Source organism: Pavona decussata, unplaced genomic scaffold (genome assembly GCF_977016875.1).
Source record: "Pavona decussata unplaced genomic scaffold, jaPavDecu1.1 SCAFFOLD_383, whole genome shotgun sequence".
NCBI lineage: Eukaryota > Metazoa > Cnidaria > Anthozoa > Scleractinia > Agariciidae > Pavona > Pavona decussata.
The window spans coordinates 146,606-160,285 of record NW_028145756.1 but is presented as its reverse complement, the minus strand read 5'-3'; the positions used below and the strand labels follow the sequence as shown (position 1 = coordinate 160,285).

General features: G+C 38.4%; 1 protein-coding gene across 1 annotated transcript in view; it reads left to right on the top strand.

The window, feature by feature from the left end:
• The window catches only part of LOC146451822 (uncharacterized), a 137,997-nt gene that overhangs the window by 114,572 nt on the left and 9,745 nt on the right, over window positions 1-13,680 (top strand). Inside the window, exons 18-20 of the mRNA XM_085098578.1 lie at window positions 2,983-3,039; window positions 4,116-4,312; window positions 12,204-12,323. Coding sequence (XP_084954704.1) covers window positions 2,983-3,039; window positions 4,116-4,312; window positions 12,204-12,323 — 374 coding nt within the window. The remainder of the gene's footprint in view (window positions 1-2,982; window positions 3,040-4,115; window positions 4,313-12,203; window positions 12,324-13,680) is intronic.

Sequence of the window (13,680 nt, the reverse complement as noted above, 5' to 3'; positions counted from 1 at the left end):
CAGCGTCCACGCCCAGGTTTTCACCTTGGGCTTCTTATATGGCGTCAGGCAGAGGACGAAATCGGCAGTCAGATTTCGTGGCGTGATATAGTCTTCTTGTCGTTGTTTTATCTCTCTTCGTGGAGTTATCAGTCTTAAACTCTTCATGTCGTCAAGTTTCTCGTTTCATCGTAATGCTTTCTTCGTGGCGTCGTCGTTTGCTTTGTTTCGCCAAGTTTTAGAAGACCACCTGAGTCGACTCCTGGCTGACCTCTGAATCTTACTGAAATTGGGATCTTGGGGTCAAATTTTGCGAATGTACAACAATGTGTTGCTTCCCACTAGCTCCCTGAGATATGGGATGGTATAGCCATCACTTGGAATCAAAATTGACTTTAGGGGTCTTGAAGTTCCCCCTGATTCTGCTCGCATAAGCTCAAATGCCCCATCCTGGGATTTTATCTTCTCGTTTTCGCTTACAAGAAAACCTTTCAAATCCTCAAAGTTCCCATTTCTGTTTGGAAACACCACCTTTCTTCTTCCTAACCCTGCTTCTTTCAATGCAAGCAATGATTCCTGTGAAGGGGTCTTATCTTGTTTTGTGTTCGAGAGTAAGCAGAAGTCATGAATCCATGATTCTTTTGGCTGGATCATGATGATAGCTTTTCCTTTCCCTTTTCTTTCTCTTGAAGGAATCTGCATTATATTCCCTCCGCCAGAGAGGAAAGGAAAAGCTCGCCTAAAAGGAAATAGAAATGGACATCGACAATAAGTTATAGAATATCTGCAATCAAGAACTTAAATTTTTGCTAAGGTTCCAATCGATGGTCGTGATCATCAATTTCTCTCGCACACTCAGTATAAACCTCTTCACAAACTTCTCTAGATTATATCGCACTTATCGTACAAAATTAAAATGCACTTACTTCAAATCCTTGTCCACAGCATCAGAAAAAGATGGCGAAGCTCCATGGAAGGAAGTTGACGGCTGCTCTCCATCGTTTTCATCTTCAATCTTAGCAATAGCTTCTTTTAAAATTGACATAACTTTGTTTACTTTTCTCGTCATCTTGTTTTAATCACGTGGGCAGGAAATGGCGGGAAAAGTCGAGTCCCCCAGACTTGTTTATAACGTCGTCGACGAAACTAAGCAAACGACGACGCCACGAAGAAAGCATTACGATGAAACGAGAAACTTTACGACGCGAAGAGATTAAGATAACGCCACGAAGGGAGAAAAACAACGACAAGAAGACTATATCACGCCACAAAATCTGACTATCGATTTTGTCCCCTATCTGAGGCCATATTCTGAACACCAAGATTAAGAAGATGAAGCCTTGAAACGTTTTCATCAAGCTTCTTAGGAAGTCTGTATGCAGCAATGGGGTATTGTTTAGTCTTTGTTCACAGCTTAATTAGAGACAAACCTGGTTTTTGAAAGAGTTGCTCGTAAAAGAAGGAACCATAGCACAAGGAAACGCAAGCTTCACCAAAAGTTCTTCGGCCAGCAAAATGGAATGGCAGCCATTGGGAAACTGATAATGGTCATCTTGGGGCTTAATGATAGTCTTGATAATATTTCGCTTTCTGTTTGAGCTACGCAACATCGAATTTACAATCAAAACGACTAACTGATTGCACATTTTTTACATCATCCTTTCATATTCATTGAAATATAATGCGCTTGGATGATAATTCAAGTGAACCCATTAGACGCGGAAAATGATCTGGCCTGGGAAGCAGCTTCTATCATGATAACAGTTTTCCATCCTTACGTGGTGGCTTGTAGATCAATCTCTGTGATCAGGGGACAGACACTTAAACTCCTAAGCGACTTCACGAACCCTTAAGGCCGCGGTGGATACGTTGACCATGAATATATTCATTAGGCAAAATATTGGCAGGGGTACCACTTTTAAAATCCTAAAATCACGAGCAGTTCAAAGCCGATTTCGCCAAAACTTAGCAGACGTATTGGAGAATGATCAAAGTGCACTATGATCGTTTTATAATGTGTAGATGGCGTCTTAGGGCAATACAGAAAGTAACTTAAATTAAATTTGTTAAAAACGTGATTTTGTGTCCAGGTTTTCTCCTCCACGAAGACGCAGAGAAATTTGATTTTACCACTGAGTGATCTATTACAACATCTATTGTGTCATATCATAGCCGGATTTTTTAACTTCAATCTTCTTAAGAAATATTTGCCCTTAAAGGCGCAAAATCTATCATGCTAAAATTCAAAGGCTTCAATCTTACCTTCTAAGGCTTATTTTAAAATTCGGCCCATGATATGACAATCTACAATATGCCTAGTTTATCATCTTGCCGTGTCAACTCGTGAAATTGTCTGTCCGCGCTATATTCTTGGACACAAAAGTGCTTGTTTTTACGCTTCCGAAGGCTTTCCGAGCAAACACGAGGGAGCTGATTAATTCAAACCTGGATTATGGTAATTTTGGTAAAATCTTACTGCACGGGCCATAGATAAGTGCACGCAGAAATCAACAATACTTTGAAATTCACTGCATATATATTAAAACGCACGGCCTTGCGGCGTTTTGCAAGTAGTAGCTGCACAAAAAGTTCGTGCTACGCGAAATAAATCACGTGCGATTATTGAGGCAGAACAGAATATTTTTAGAGACATTTTCATGAATATTTCGCTTTTTGTCGGTTTTAGTCGTTTGACTTCGTGCATATTATTTAAATAAATACATTCTGATAAGAATCCTGTCCACCGCGGCCTTAGAAACGTTACTATATCAGTCACTATGCAGAAATTTCCAGCAGTCATGATTTCAGTTGCTTTCTTTAGACCTTCAACAACAGATTAATGGATTTCGTACAAGTTGTTAATTTAAACTTGTGGCTGCAAATAGATAGCAGGGGATTGAGGCCACTTTAAGTTTTTCCATAAGTTCAATATTGAAATGAAATACTCTGGGACATTTATATTTGTATGAAATTGTTATTTTAAATTTGCAAATATTTTTGCAGGGCTCTATCATGTAAAAACCTTCATCAACTTTCTCCAGGAAGATATCCTGTTTTAATGTGAGTAAAAAAAACACTAAATTCAGTACAGGGTAAATATATTGAAGAAGTTTCCTTAAGAAAGTAAGGATAAGTAACCAATCAATTGGAGACTGTGAGCAATCGATGACATTGAGTTAACGAGAACGGAATAACAGCGTTCAAATTTAAACATTTGTGCACATATACCTCGTTGAATTTTGTAGCTTTACGGTTCATCCGTACTTAAAAATCACACCATAACACAGCAAAAGTCTTTTCGGTTTTGAATCATTCATTTTGTTCCTATATTTATAGTTATGCGGTATTTATGTGATATATCGTTGGAGTAAAAGTTTGGGTGCACGCGAGTTAATTTGAAATCGAGTTCATTTCTTGTCAATTTGTAATGCCATTTTAAATTTTAGGCTTGGTGCAACGCTTGTTTGAACCCACATGTTCTTAACGCTACCCCTCAGGTTTGCTTGTTTCCATACGTGGGATAAGCGCAGCTAAAGAAATAACTGAAAGAAATAATGTCCTTATCTTCAAATTGTTCTCAAACATCGTCTTCGAGATAAATGAAGTTCCAGAGTCACTTGACTCATTATTCGACAAATCAGCGTTAAAATCTTGACGGTTTAATGTTACGGTGTCTGTCACTATCGGGACTTGATAAAGAGTAGTCTATACAGGAAAACTTAGATCAGCGATATGGATAAATAAGCGTGATGTCACTACCTGAGGGTACTAATTAAATAAAGTGGGCTATAAGAGGAAGCCTTACCCGAAAGTGGTGCCTTTTTCACTCTCATAACTATAAAGAGAACGGAAAGCGAAATATGGAATCATTTTGTTTGAAAAGATAGCAAAGATCGACTGCAGATTGATAGAGAAGCAAGTTAAAAAATGCAACTATTTCAAGAGGTAGCAAAACTGACCAGAAATTAAAAGGTTTAGAGTGGAGCCTCTTCGTACAAAACGTTTTTGACAACATCCCCCTCAACACCTGGCATCTTTAACTAGTTTTAGAACTGTATTATTTGAAATGTATTTCAGAAAATGTTACATTTTTGTTGTTGTTGTTTTCTTTTTTTTTTTTCTTTTCTTTTCATTAGAGAATGTGCCCCATCGTCTTCATTCCATGTGACTTTTTACGACCTTGAAAGTCGAAACAAAAATTCTCTTGTGCGTACAGGCTTCAAGTGTACTCGATGTTACCCGAAAAAACCCATTGGTGCGGAATGTTTCAACTGTACGTTTTGTATCGTCGGTACTTATAGCAATGAAGAAACTTGTCTTCCATGCCCTGCAGGTAATTATCATTTAAGTGCAATTTAAAAGGTCAATGATAATAATAGCCTAAAAGGCTCAATTACGAGGATGGTCAGTGACAATAGTACAAGACACTACGGTATAAAGACAGTCAATAAATAATTATATAAATATGATTAGAAGCACTAAATAGCAGAGAAACATAACAGAGAAAAGGATTACAACTGGTCTTGATACTTAATGGTGCAGAAATCTGCGAACCGCTTTGTCTTGGGGACAAGGCGCACCGGAACACGTTCGCCTGATCAAAGGTAGTACGGCCTGATGGTAACTGACGTTTCACAGATTCTAGAAATTGATCCTCGGTGTTAAGAAAACAATATGGTTTATTAAAGGAAATACCTTTTGGATCTTTAGCCGATAACATTAAGTCTTTGATTGCTAAGCCGAAGCACGGCTGCAGTTCCTGGAGCGCGTACTAATTGCGTGGTCACTTGGTCACCTGGTATTGACTTGAATTTGAAAAACAAAAATTCCCCTCCATTATCTCAATAATAGCTGTGTTTTGTGTAATTTCAATAAAAGCAATCGTAAAAATGTTTCTTTGCGGACATAAAAGTTAAACATGGGCTTCTGCGATCGCAACATATATGCGTTATTGACCAAACGTGAGGTCAAGATGACTACATATTGGCCAAGTGCTGTTTTTGCGTTTTTGCCTCGGTCCATAAAAGAGCAAAAACAGAACGAGGAAAATATTCAGCCATCTTGACCGAACAAGCTTGGTAAACAACGGATTTGTTACATGCCTATAGCTTCAAGTTAAAACTACAAAAATACCAAAATAGAACAGGAAACTTCTACTGGGACAGAACGTCTTTACAATTTATTGGTGTAGGATTTGTTTTCAGCGTATTTTTAGATAAGCATGGAATCATGGAAAATTGGGAATCCTAAATTGTCTCAAGGATCTTCTTTAACAATGGCTTAAAGGAAGTGAACAATTATTAAGTACGCAAAAATAGGTTTCCGCAGGTGCAGGAAGATTTTAATGAAATCCAAACTTGCCATTTAATAGCTGATAACGCGGTGGCGTAATTAATAAACATTTTTACAAAGTTTTAAGCCTCCAATCTTATTTTAAAATTCGGCCCATGATATGACAATCTACAATATGCCTAGTTTATCCAATCTTAATTCTTGAATGAAACAATGCATTTTGAAAACATATGGACATAAAAGCCGAAAGATAGAGCGGGTAAATTAGGAATCTAGGCGAAACTTTGAGAGGAGTTGTTGTCTACGAGCTTCTTCGCCGAACTTGAGAAAAACCCTTTTCTGAACTGCATTAGTGAGATACTTAACGCAACTATTACAATGCTAAAATTTAAATATAGTCAATGCATAAAACGGGAGAACAAGTTTAATTAGTTCTACTTGTGACACAAAAGAACAGGTACGAAGTTAACAAGCTTTACAAAATTAATGTTAACAAGATTTGACGTTATAGAGCAACTCACCGATTCAACGTCACATTCATTAGTAGCTACCAAGATGATTCCATGTCCCTTTCCTTTTCTTTAGTCAGATGTTGAGAATTTTCCGAATATTTTAATGAGTGTTTTCCCCAGAACAACAGGAAAGTCAAAAAGAATTGCATTGTTCGTGGATTAAACCTTCCATGCGGAAGGAACGGGTAACGGGAAATCCCGAGCGGGCAAGATGGAGCTCTTGCCCGCTCGGGTAGCCAATCACAACACACGATGTGACTCATCTTGCCCGGTCGCTGAGCCAGTCATACAACAAATAACCTTCATCTAACAAATCCGAGAGAACAATTATAGTTTAGTTCAATTAAGGTTTGGTAAACCCTTTATCGCCAGTCTTCGTGAATATCTTCGTGGCCAAACTAGAGTCAGACGTTGTCCGATCCTATAACCCACCGTTTTACGACCGGTATGATGATGATTGTTTCTCCAAAAAGAAAAAAAAGGAAAGCCTAATGATGTACTTGAGTGTCTAAACAGTTACCATGATTTTTACTGTCCAAGAAAAGCCCGACCACTTCCTCGACACTGCATTTACTTACGGTAAGTCAACTGTAGAGTCTACAAGAAAACAGGAAAACTACCAACCATCTGGAATCAGAAATCCCCGCCAAATGGAAATGAAATTGTATTACTGGTGCTCTCCACAGAGCTAAGCGCATTTCTTGCAATTTTGATGGCGACATCAAAACACTGGAACAACCTTTTTAACTGCGAGATACCTCAAGCGTGTTATTTTTCAGACAGTGAACAATTTTGTCTAAGATCCACCAGAAGTTGACAATCTTCCCGAGCTTCCCTTTCAGTTGAAGAGCATAGGAAGATTTTCATCAATCTCCTTTAATGCAAAAGAAATGAAAAACTTACTAAAACGTTTATCTCTAAGGTAAACAATTTCACTGGTTTCGAACGCATTTTCGTTGTCCTTTGGCAAACAAGACAAATCAAAAGTCTTTTCAACCTTAAAGACAAAAACAGTCACAGGTCACATGTGGACTGCACATGGGGACTGCGGTGCTAATTACATCGATGAAAACATGAGAAATGTGGAGGTGCGAATCGATGAACATTCAAACCCCTGCCCGTCACCTTCGAGAGAATCCGTCCCATTCGTTTAATTGGCGAATGCTTTGTACGGCCCAATCTTTTCACAAGCGCAGAATTATTGAAGGGTTGTCATCCAACAATGGAGCCTCAGTCTCAAAACAATTTCACTCTTACGTACGTAGCGAAACTTCTCATTGGGGAACACCTAAAGCATATAAAAAATGGATGCAGTTGATTTTTTTTACCTGAAGATGACTTAAAAGGCAATATCCCTAAAAGCGTTCCACTCGATTTCAGACTCGAAAACACTTTTGCCTCATATTTATATCATCAGTACCACTATCCACCCTTATAACGAAAATGCAGTTAGAATGAGGAAATATTTTATTTTACTGCCATTATCAGCATTTCATCTCTGAACGACCGTTACCGGCTAAAATATGCAAATTTTAGACGCTGTTATTCAGGTTTTTCAAGGATCGTTAAAAGCTACTGCGGGCCGTTAAAACTTAGACCATTTGTACTCATTTGGAAGTATATTGCTACTTCTTACTGTTCCAATACGATTTAGCCGTATTTCTCTGTAATCAGCAAAAACAGGTTATCGTTATTCTAGTAATTCAATTAAGTAAGCAAACTGCACCAAAATATGCCTCAGAAATTTCACAAAATTCTTAAAAGTGGCACCTAACCTAGACTTAAAAACATGTTTTAGTTAAAGATAAAGAGGTATTCTATCAATTTATGCAATAAAACTTGTGGCACAACGCGATTCAGACTTGAAGGTTTCGACTCAAATTTACATATTGATGCAGAATTCGCGTTGCGTGACACCGGCTGCTTCGACGGGAAATTTCTCCAAATACTTGCCGCTCGGAAGTAAAATATGTTTTTTTTTAACCGAAAAAAATTATTTTTCTTCGTCTTCTTCCTTTTTCAATAAGTAGATCTTCAGAAATATAATTATTCTTAAAAATTTAGCAGCCAAACCTTAATTTTTATTTACTAAATAAATCGTTTTAACGCTTTCATTGGAAGCATAGTACGTAGTCACAGGCGAGACTTTAGAAAGGTCATCGCATTTGCTTGTTGTAATATTTTGTTATAATTATTGATATTATTACGCTTAAAAATAATAAAAAATGCCATTAGGCAACTTTTTTTGTACTTTATTTACAGGAAAACTGAACGGAAGTGTAGACCATTAAGTTTACTTACCTTTGCCACTAACCTTTGTTAGTCTCGCCCTTCCAAACGTGCTTTATTCGACATACAACAGTTGCGTTTTTAGGGAACATTTTTTTTACCGGTAAAATTAAGTATTTACATTTTACAGCGGGCAAGTCCTTCACGAATTGACCTTTACGCTGTATGGGACGAGAGTACATGGTAGTCCTTAAATATAAGTTGTGAACATGAGGATTGGACTCCAAAAGCCGAGGAATCGAAAACCAGTATAGGGTGTCTATTCACGTCTAGTCCACATTTTAATTCAGTACATGTTTATGGATTCCCGTCACGACTAAACTGATTGCTATTTTTGCTTGAAAACGGTAAAATGTGTACAGGCAATGTCTAGATACCTTAACTTAAGCAACTTTGGTAATAGTAGGTCACAAAGTACATTATTAAGGCGTGATGAATCAACCAACCACTAATCGCAAATATAATAGGCCGTGCTACACGTTGTCAGTAGCTTAAGTTCGATATATGAAAATTCTAGCATCAGTCATAATGGTCATATTTCAGTCTGTATTTGGTTTGTTATTCTATGTGCTTTCTCTTCTGGGAATTCCGAGACAGACTGGACAGTTGAAGATCGAAACTTGAATTCTAGTTGGAATTTTGATTTCTCGAACTTTGGTTATTCCTTGATGGAGAGTGAGTTAAGTGAGCTCGACAGTGTTCGATTGGCGGGCTTATAAGAAAACAATTACATTATTTAAATATTTTATCGAATTAAGCGTCTCCGTTTCGTGTCATCGGGTAAAAGTCACATAACAAATACGAAAAAACTCAACATGCCAAAGAATTTTCGGAAAAAAAATTAACTAAGACTTGCACAATAAAAGCTTAATTGATTCAGTTACAAGAAGAAATATTGTTGTCCCTTTTGTCTAATAAAAGGGACAGTAGACTCTATTCAGCAGTTGCATTCTTGGATAACCTCCGTTAACAACCTAATAAGGTCTGCTTTTCTATCTTTTGCTCGGAAAGGTACTTCAAAGTGCCGAAGAATGGTCTTGAGCATTGCAACATTGAAGGCCTGTAGCTTTCCTTCCTTGCGATAGACGCAAAGATCATATGTGTCGTATAATATCGGACGCTCTAGTCTAATTCTGCTTTGAATGTCGTCAAGCAAATTGTTGCGATCAGAGTCTCCAATGAGGGCGTCGATGTCGTCATTCTCATCTGCTGTAATATCAAATGTCTGTTCCTTTGATGTAGCTTTCTGACCGCGAGTTCTCTGCCGTGAAGCGAGGCGTGAAAAAAAAACCCATTATTTGAGTCTTGGTGAGCCACTCCTCTCTTTGAAACAATCTTTCATTCCGTTCATTTCTGGCGTTGCGCATTTGACGTTCGATCTCTTCTGGATTGGCTTTCTTGCCCGTTCTTTCTCCCATTTCAAACCTTGTTGTAAGGTACCGTCTCACGTTCTCAGAAATATGAACTCCACCAGTTCTACCTTTGTTAAGAGCCCATCCGATACTTAGGCGAGAATTTGTGCTGTTAACAGTCAAAAATCAGCAACGACGTCATCGAATACTTCAGGAATTTCGTCTGTATGTATGTCTTCCTGCGAACTACCACTACCAACCCCACTCCAACATCCAGGCGTCCAGTTAGCGCCAGCAAGCCTGTCTGTTTGTGGGGTCTCAAGCGCGGAAGTTTCTTTTAGCAGCCTGATAAAATAAAAGGCGTCTTTAAAATTTGTTTTGTTAACACTGCACTACAGTTCGCCAAGAGTTCGAAACAAAACATTTTGGCACTTTTGGAAAATGACATCTTAAGTAAACCGACATATGCTATGGACGCAATATTGCGCCACCCTTGATGAAGTGCTGCCTCTATTTAAAACCCCACCCCACCCCCCGCCCCCCGTGAAAGCAAGAAAACACAACCCGAACATGACACTCTTCCTAAAACAGTGTGGGAAACTTATTTATGTGCCTAGCACTGTTTTGTAGTTCGGAACGGCGAAAGTTAGCAAGCCCATTTTTTCCACTAATGTACTTCTATGGCTAGCCCAATCGATTTTGATACCCAAATTTTCCTCCGTATATAAGCCCCTCCAAAAATAAGCCCCTCAAAAACGGTCTTTGAAAAATATAAGCCCCGGGGCTTATTTTCCGAACTTTACGGTATTGCTGGTTTGCACGTGACGTCACGGCGGCCATGTTGGTGGTCCAGAACAAAAGCATTTCTCTCCTCTGGGAACTAAAATCTATTTTCATGTAAATTCTTCGAGGAAATATTCTTTTGTTTTGACCCCCACCATGGCCGCCTCGTCACGTAGTATTTTTAATTCTTACGTGATCCTATTCCCACGGTGACTTTGTATGTTCTTCGCAGTCTCCAAACCAATTACATGCCTTTCGTTACAATGTTTTTTTTCTTGGTCCACTATGCGATGGATACTGGCAAGAACGAGGTGGCCGCCAAAATTTTCCGAGTTTATGCCGATGTTGTGGGCAAATTACCATCTGTTGTATTTGATCTTTCGTAAGGTCAAAATGACCGGCCCTTGAAAGTATTAGTTCCGCTTCACTGAGTCCAGACTTTGATAGATGACAGATTTTAAGCTGAGTCGTAATTGTGTCCTGACATTCATCTACTTTAACCATTTGGGACAAATTGCGCGAACTTCCACACGCTATTTTCTTAATTTGCCTAAAGCTGCACGATTCGAAAGTCATGTTGAAGTTGTGGTATCAGCGCTGTAGTATTTGCGCGTGCCAACTCCGCTGCCAACTGGCTGTGTGAGTGGAGTAGCGTTGGATCCCGGACTGTGGACCAAGGAGCGTGTGCGATATAGCTGACCACTCTCAATAGAAGAAACAGACAGTGGCAGGACGAAACCATCTTATTGGAATTTCATTAGGAAAGGTCTTTAAATTAGATAAAGATGTGTGCTCCTCAGTAAGTGATAATTCAATAAGCAAGACTATTTATTCGCGGTCCGCATTCCAGTTCTTGTAGTCATTGTCCAAAAGTTTCTGACCTGTTCGCGCATATTTAAAAACGCTGTGGGAGATTTACTTTTTTAAGATCTAACGTTCATTTTTAAAATGTGGTGGAGATAAAGTCGTATCAAATACTGGGTAATGCAGCTGCTTCACACTGGACCACATTTTAAAGTAAAAGAGGTGTGCTTCTGAAAAGAAATTTGAAATCTGCATCTTGACAATTTAAAGAACACTGCACTTTAACACAAATGTTGGGATTTATCAAGCTTAAAACTGCATCTTACGTACACCTGTGGAATTTTGGAACAACAGGTATCATTGAAGAAGGAACAACTAGAGAGATAAAGTTTTTGGTTGGAAAATAGAAGACGTGGCAAGTATTTGAATAACTGGACGAGAAATTTTTCTGTCAAAGCAGCCTGTGTCACGCAATGAAAATTCAGCATCAATATGCAAATTTGAATCGAAAACTTTAATCCTGAACCACGTTGTGCCACAAGTTTTATTGCATAAATTGATAGAATACCTCTTTATCTTTAACTAAAACATGTTTTTAAGTCTAGGTTAGGTGCCACTTTTAAGAATTTTGTGAAATTTCTGAGGCATATTTTGGTGCAGTTTGCTTACTTAATTGAATTACTAGAATAACGATAACCTGTTTTTGCTGATTACAGAGAAATATTGCTAAATCGTATTGGAACAGTAAGAAGTAGCAATATACTTCCAAATGAGTACAAATGGTCTAAGTTTTAATGGCCCGCAGTAGCTTTTAACGATCCTTGAAAAACCTGAATACGGCAGCGTCTAAAATTTGCATATTTTAGCCGGTAACGGTCGTTCAGAGATGAAATGCTGATAATGGCAGTAAAATAAAATATTTCCTCATTCTAACTGCATTTTCGTTATAAGGGTGGATAGTGGTACTGATGATATAAATATGAGGCAAACGTGTTTTCGTGTCTGAAATCGAGTGGAACGCTTTTAGGGACATTGAGTCGAAAACGTTTGGTTTCTTTTTTTTTTAACTTTTTAGCCTTGTAAAATAGTATTTTATGTGGCGAGCAAGGTGCTGGAAACTGTTGTGAGTAACCTTAAACTATACTAATATGAAGATAATGAAAATTCAATACTTAACATGGCATATTTGCAGGAGGTTTCTATCAGGACGAAATGGGTCAAGTTGGCTGCAAAAATTGTAGCATAGGAACTTACGTGCCAGAGAAACTTCACCCCGGTAAAAGTCCAACAGACTGTCAGGCATGCCCATACGGTGAGGACCTTGATGTTAAATACATACGTCACCTTGATAGAAGGCAATTATAGGCTCGCATTTATCGTGAAATCATTACGAAGGAAAAGTACACTCACGCCGTCGAATTTAGTTTTGAGAACATATCATTAGGTTTATCAGTAATGAATTACACTAGCAGTTAAGAGTGTTAGTTTCGAAGAAAGGTCGATGGCTTGAGTCTGGTATAATATAGTGTTCTCCAGTATAGCCCCTTCTTTGTCGCAAATTAGAAACAGTGCTCCACACGATAGTTCTCCAGCTCTGTGACCAGCTCTGCGAAGCCCTAGTATAAAATAGAGTGTGTCCAAGGTATTGTTTCTGAACAATAGTTTAATGTTGGCATAACGACAGACTAGTAGTGTTAGAATGATAACTGACACAGGGTGACTTAGCAGGCTATAATAAATTCTTCCCCTGGCCCTTAGAAAATCCAGCTTGTAAAACCAATTCACGCAATAAAAAAGGCACTAATTTTCCAGTAACTGTTTTTTTTTTCTTAAAGCAGAGCATACCATGTCAAACGTTGTGAATATTGCTATTTTTTGTTTTTGTTGCTGTTGTTGTTGTTGTTGTTGTTGTTGTTGTTGTTGTTGTTGTTGTGACGCATTGTCCTAAGCTGTGGTTTTCGTTCTGACTACTTCGGTTTTCATTGTGTACTTGCCAATTGGCACTAATTAATGATAGAATAATCGATAACAACGGTGTGAATTAAATTTCTGATATTTATTTCCCCTATGTCGGTTAATCATTTTACCGAATGTTCGTAGCAGTAGAATTAGATATTTCGGATCATTATCAGTAGCTGAGCACAGACCCCTCAGTCTATAACAATGGCCAGTAACATGACCAAAAACCACCCTATATAAATCAGTGCCAACGAATGACCCTATATAAATCCATGTTTGTAAAATGCCCTTATATAATTAACAACTTTTGAGACTCATTAGGTGCACCGCTTTCAAGAGTGCCTTCAAACGCTGAACGTATTAGACGCCGATTGTAAGGCGAGCTCCCGAGCATTTACTTTCGGATCGTCATTCCCACATCTACAACCATTTGCGGGGATTTGAGCCTTGTAAGAATCTTTGTTATGGGGGTTGTTTTACAATGTTGGACTCGGCTCACACGCTTAAAGGGCCTTGTTCACCCAAGAGGCATTGCGCGCCGAGCTGAATTTCGAACAGTCGAAAATTCAGAAAGTTACCAGTGAGCACTTAATAGCGAAAGTAATACACATTCATCGAGCTTATTTCCCGGAATATCACTATTTTTCGTGTCATTAAGCTTTATATAAAATCCTCTCGCTTTATTTATGTGAATATTTTCAAGAACAGTC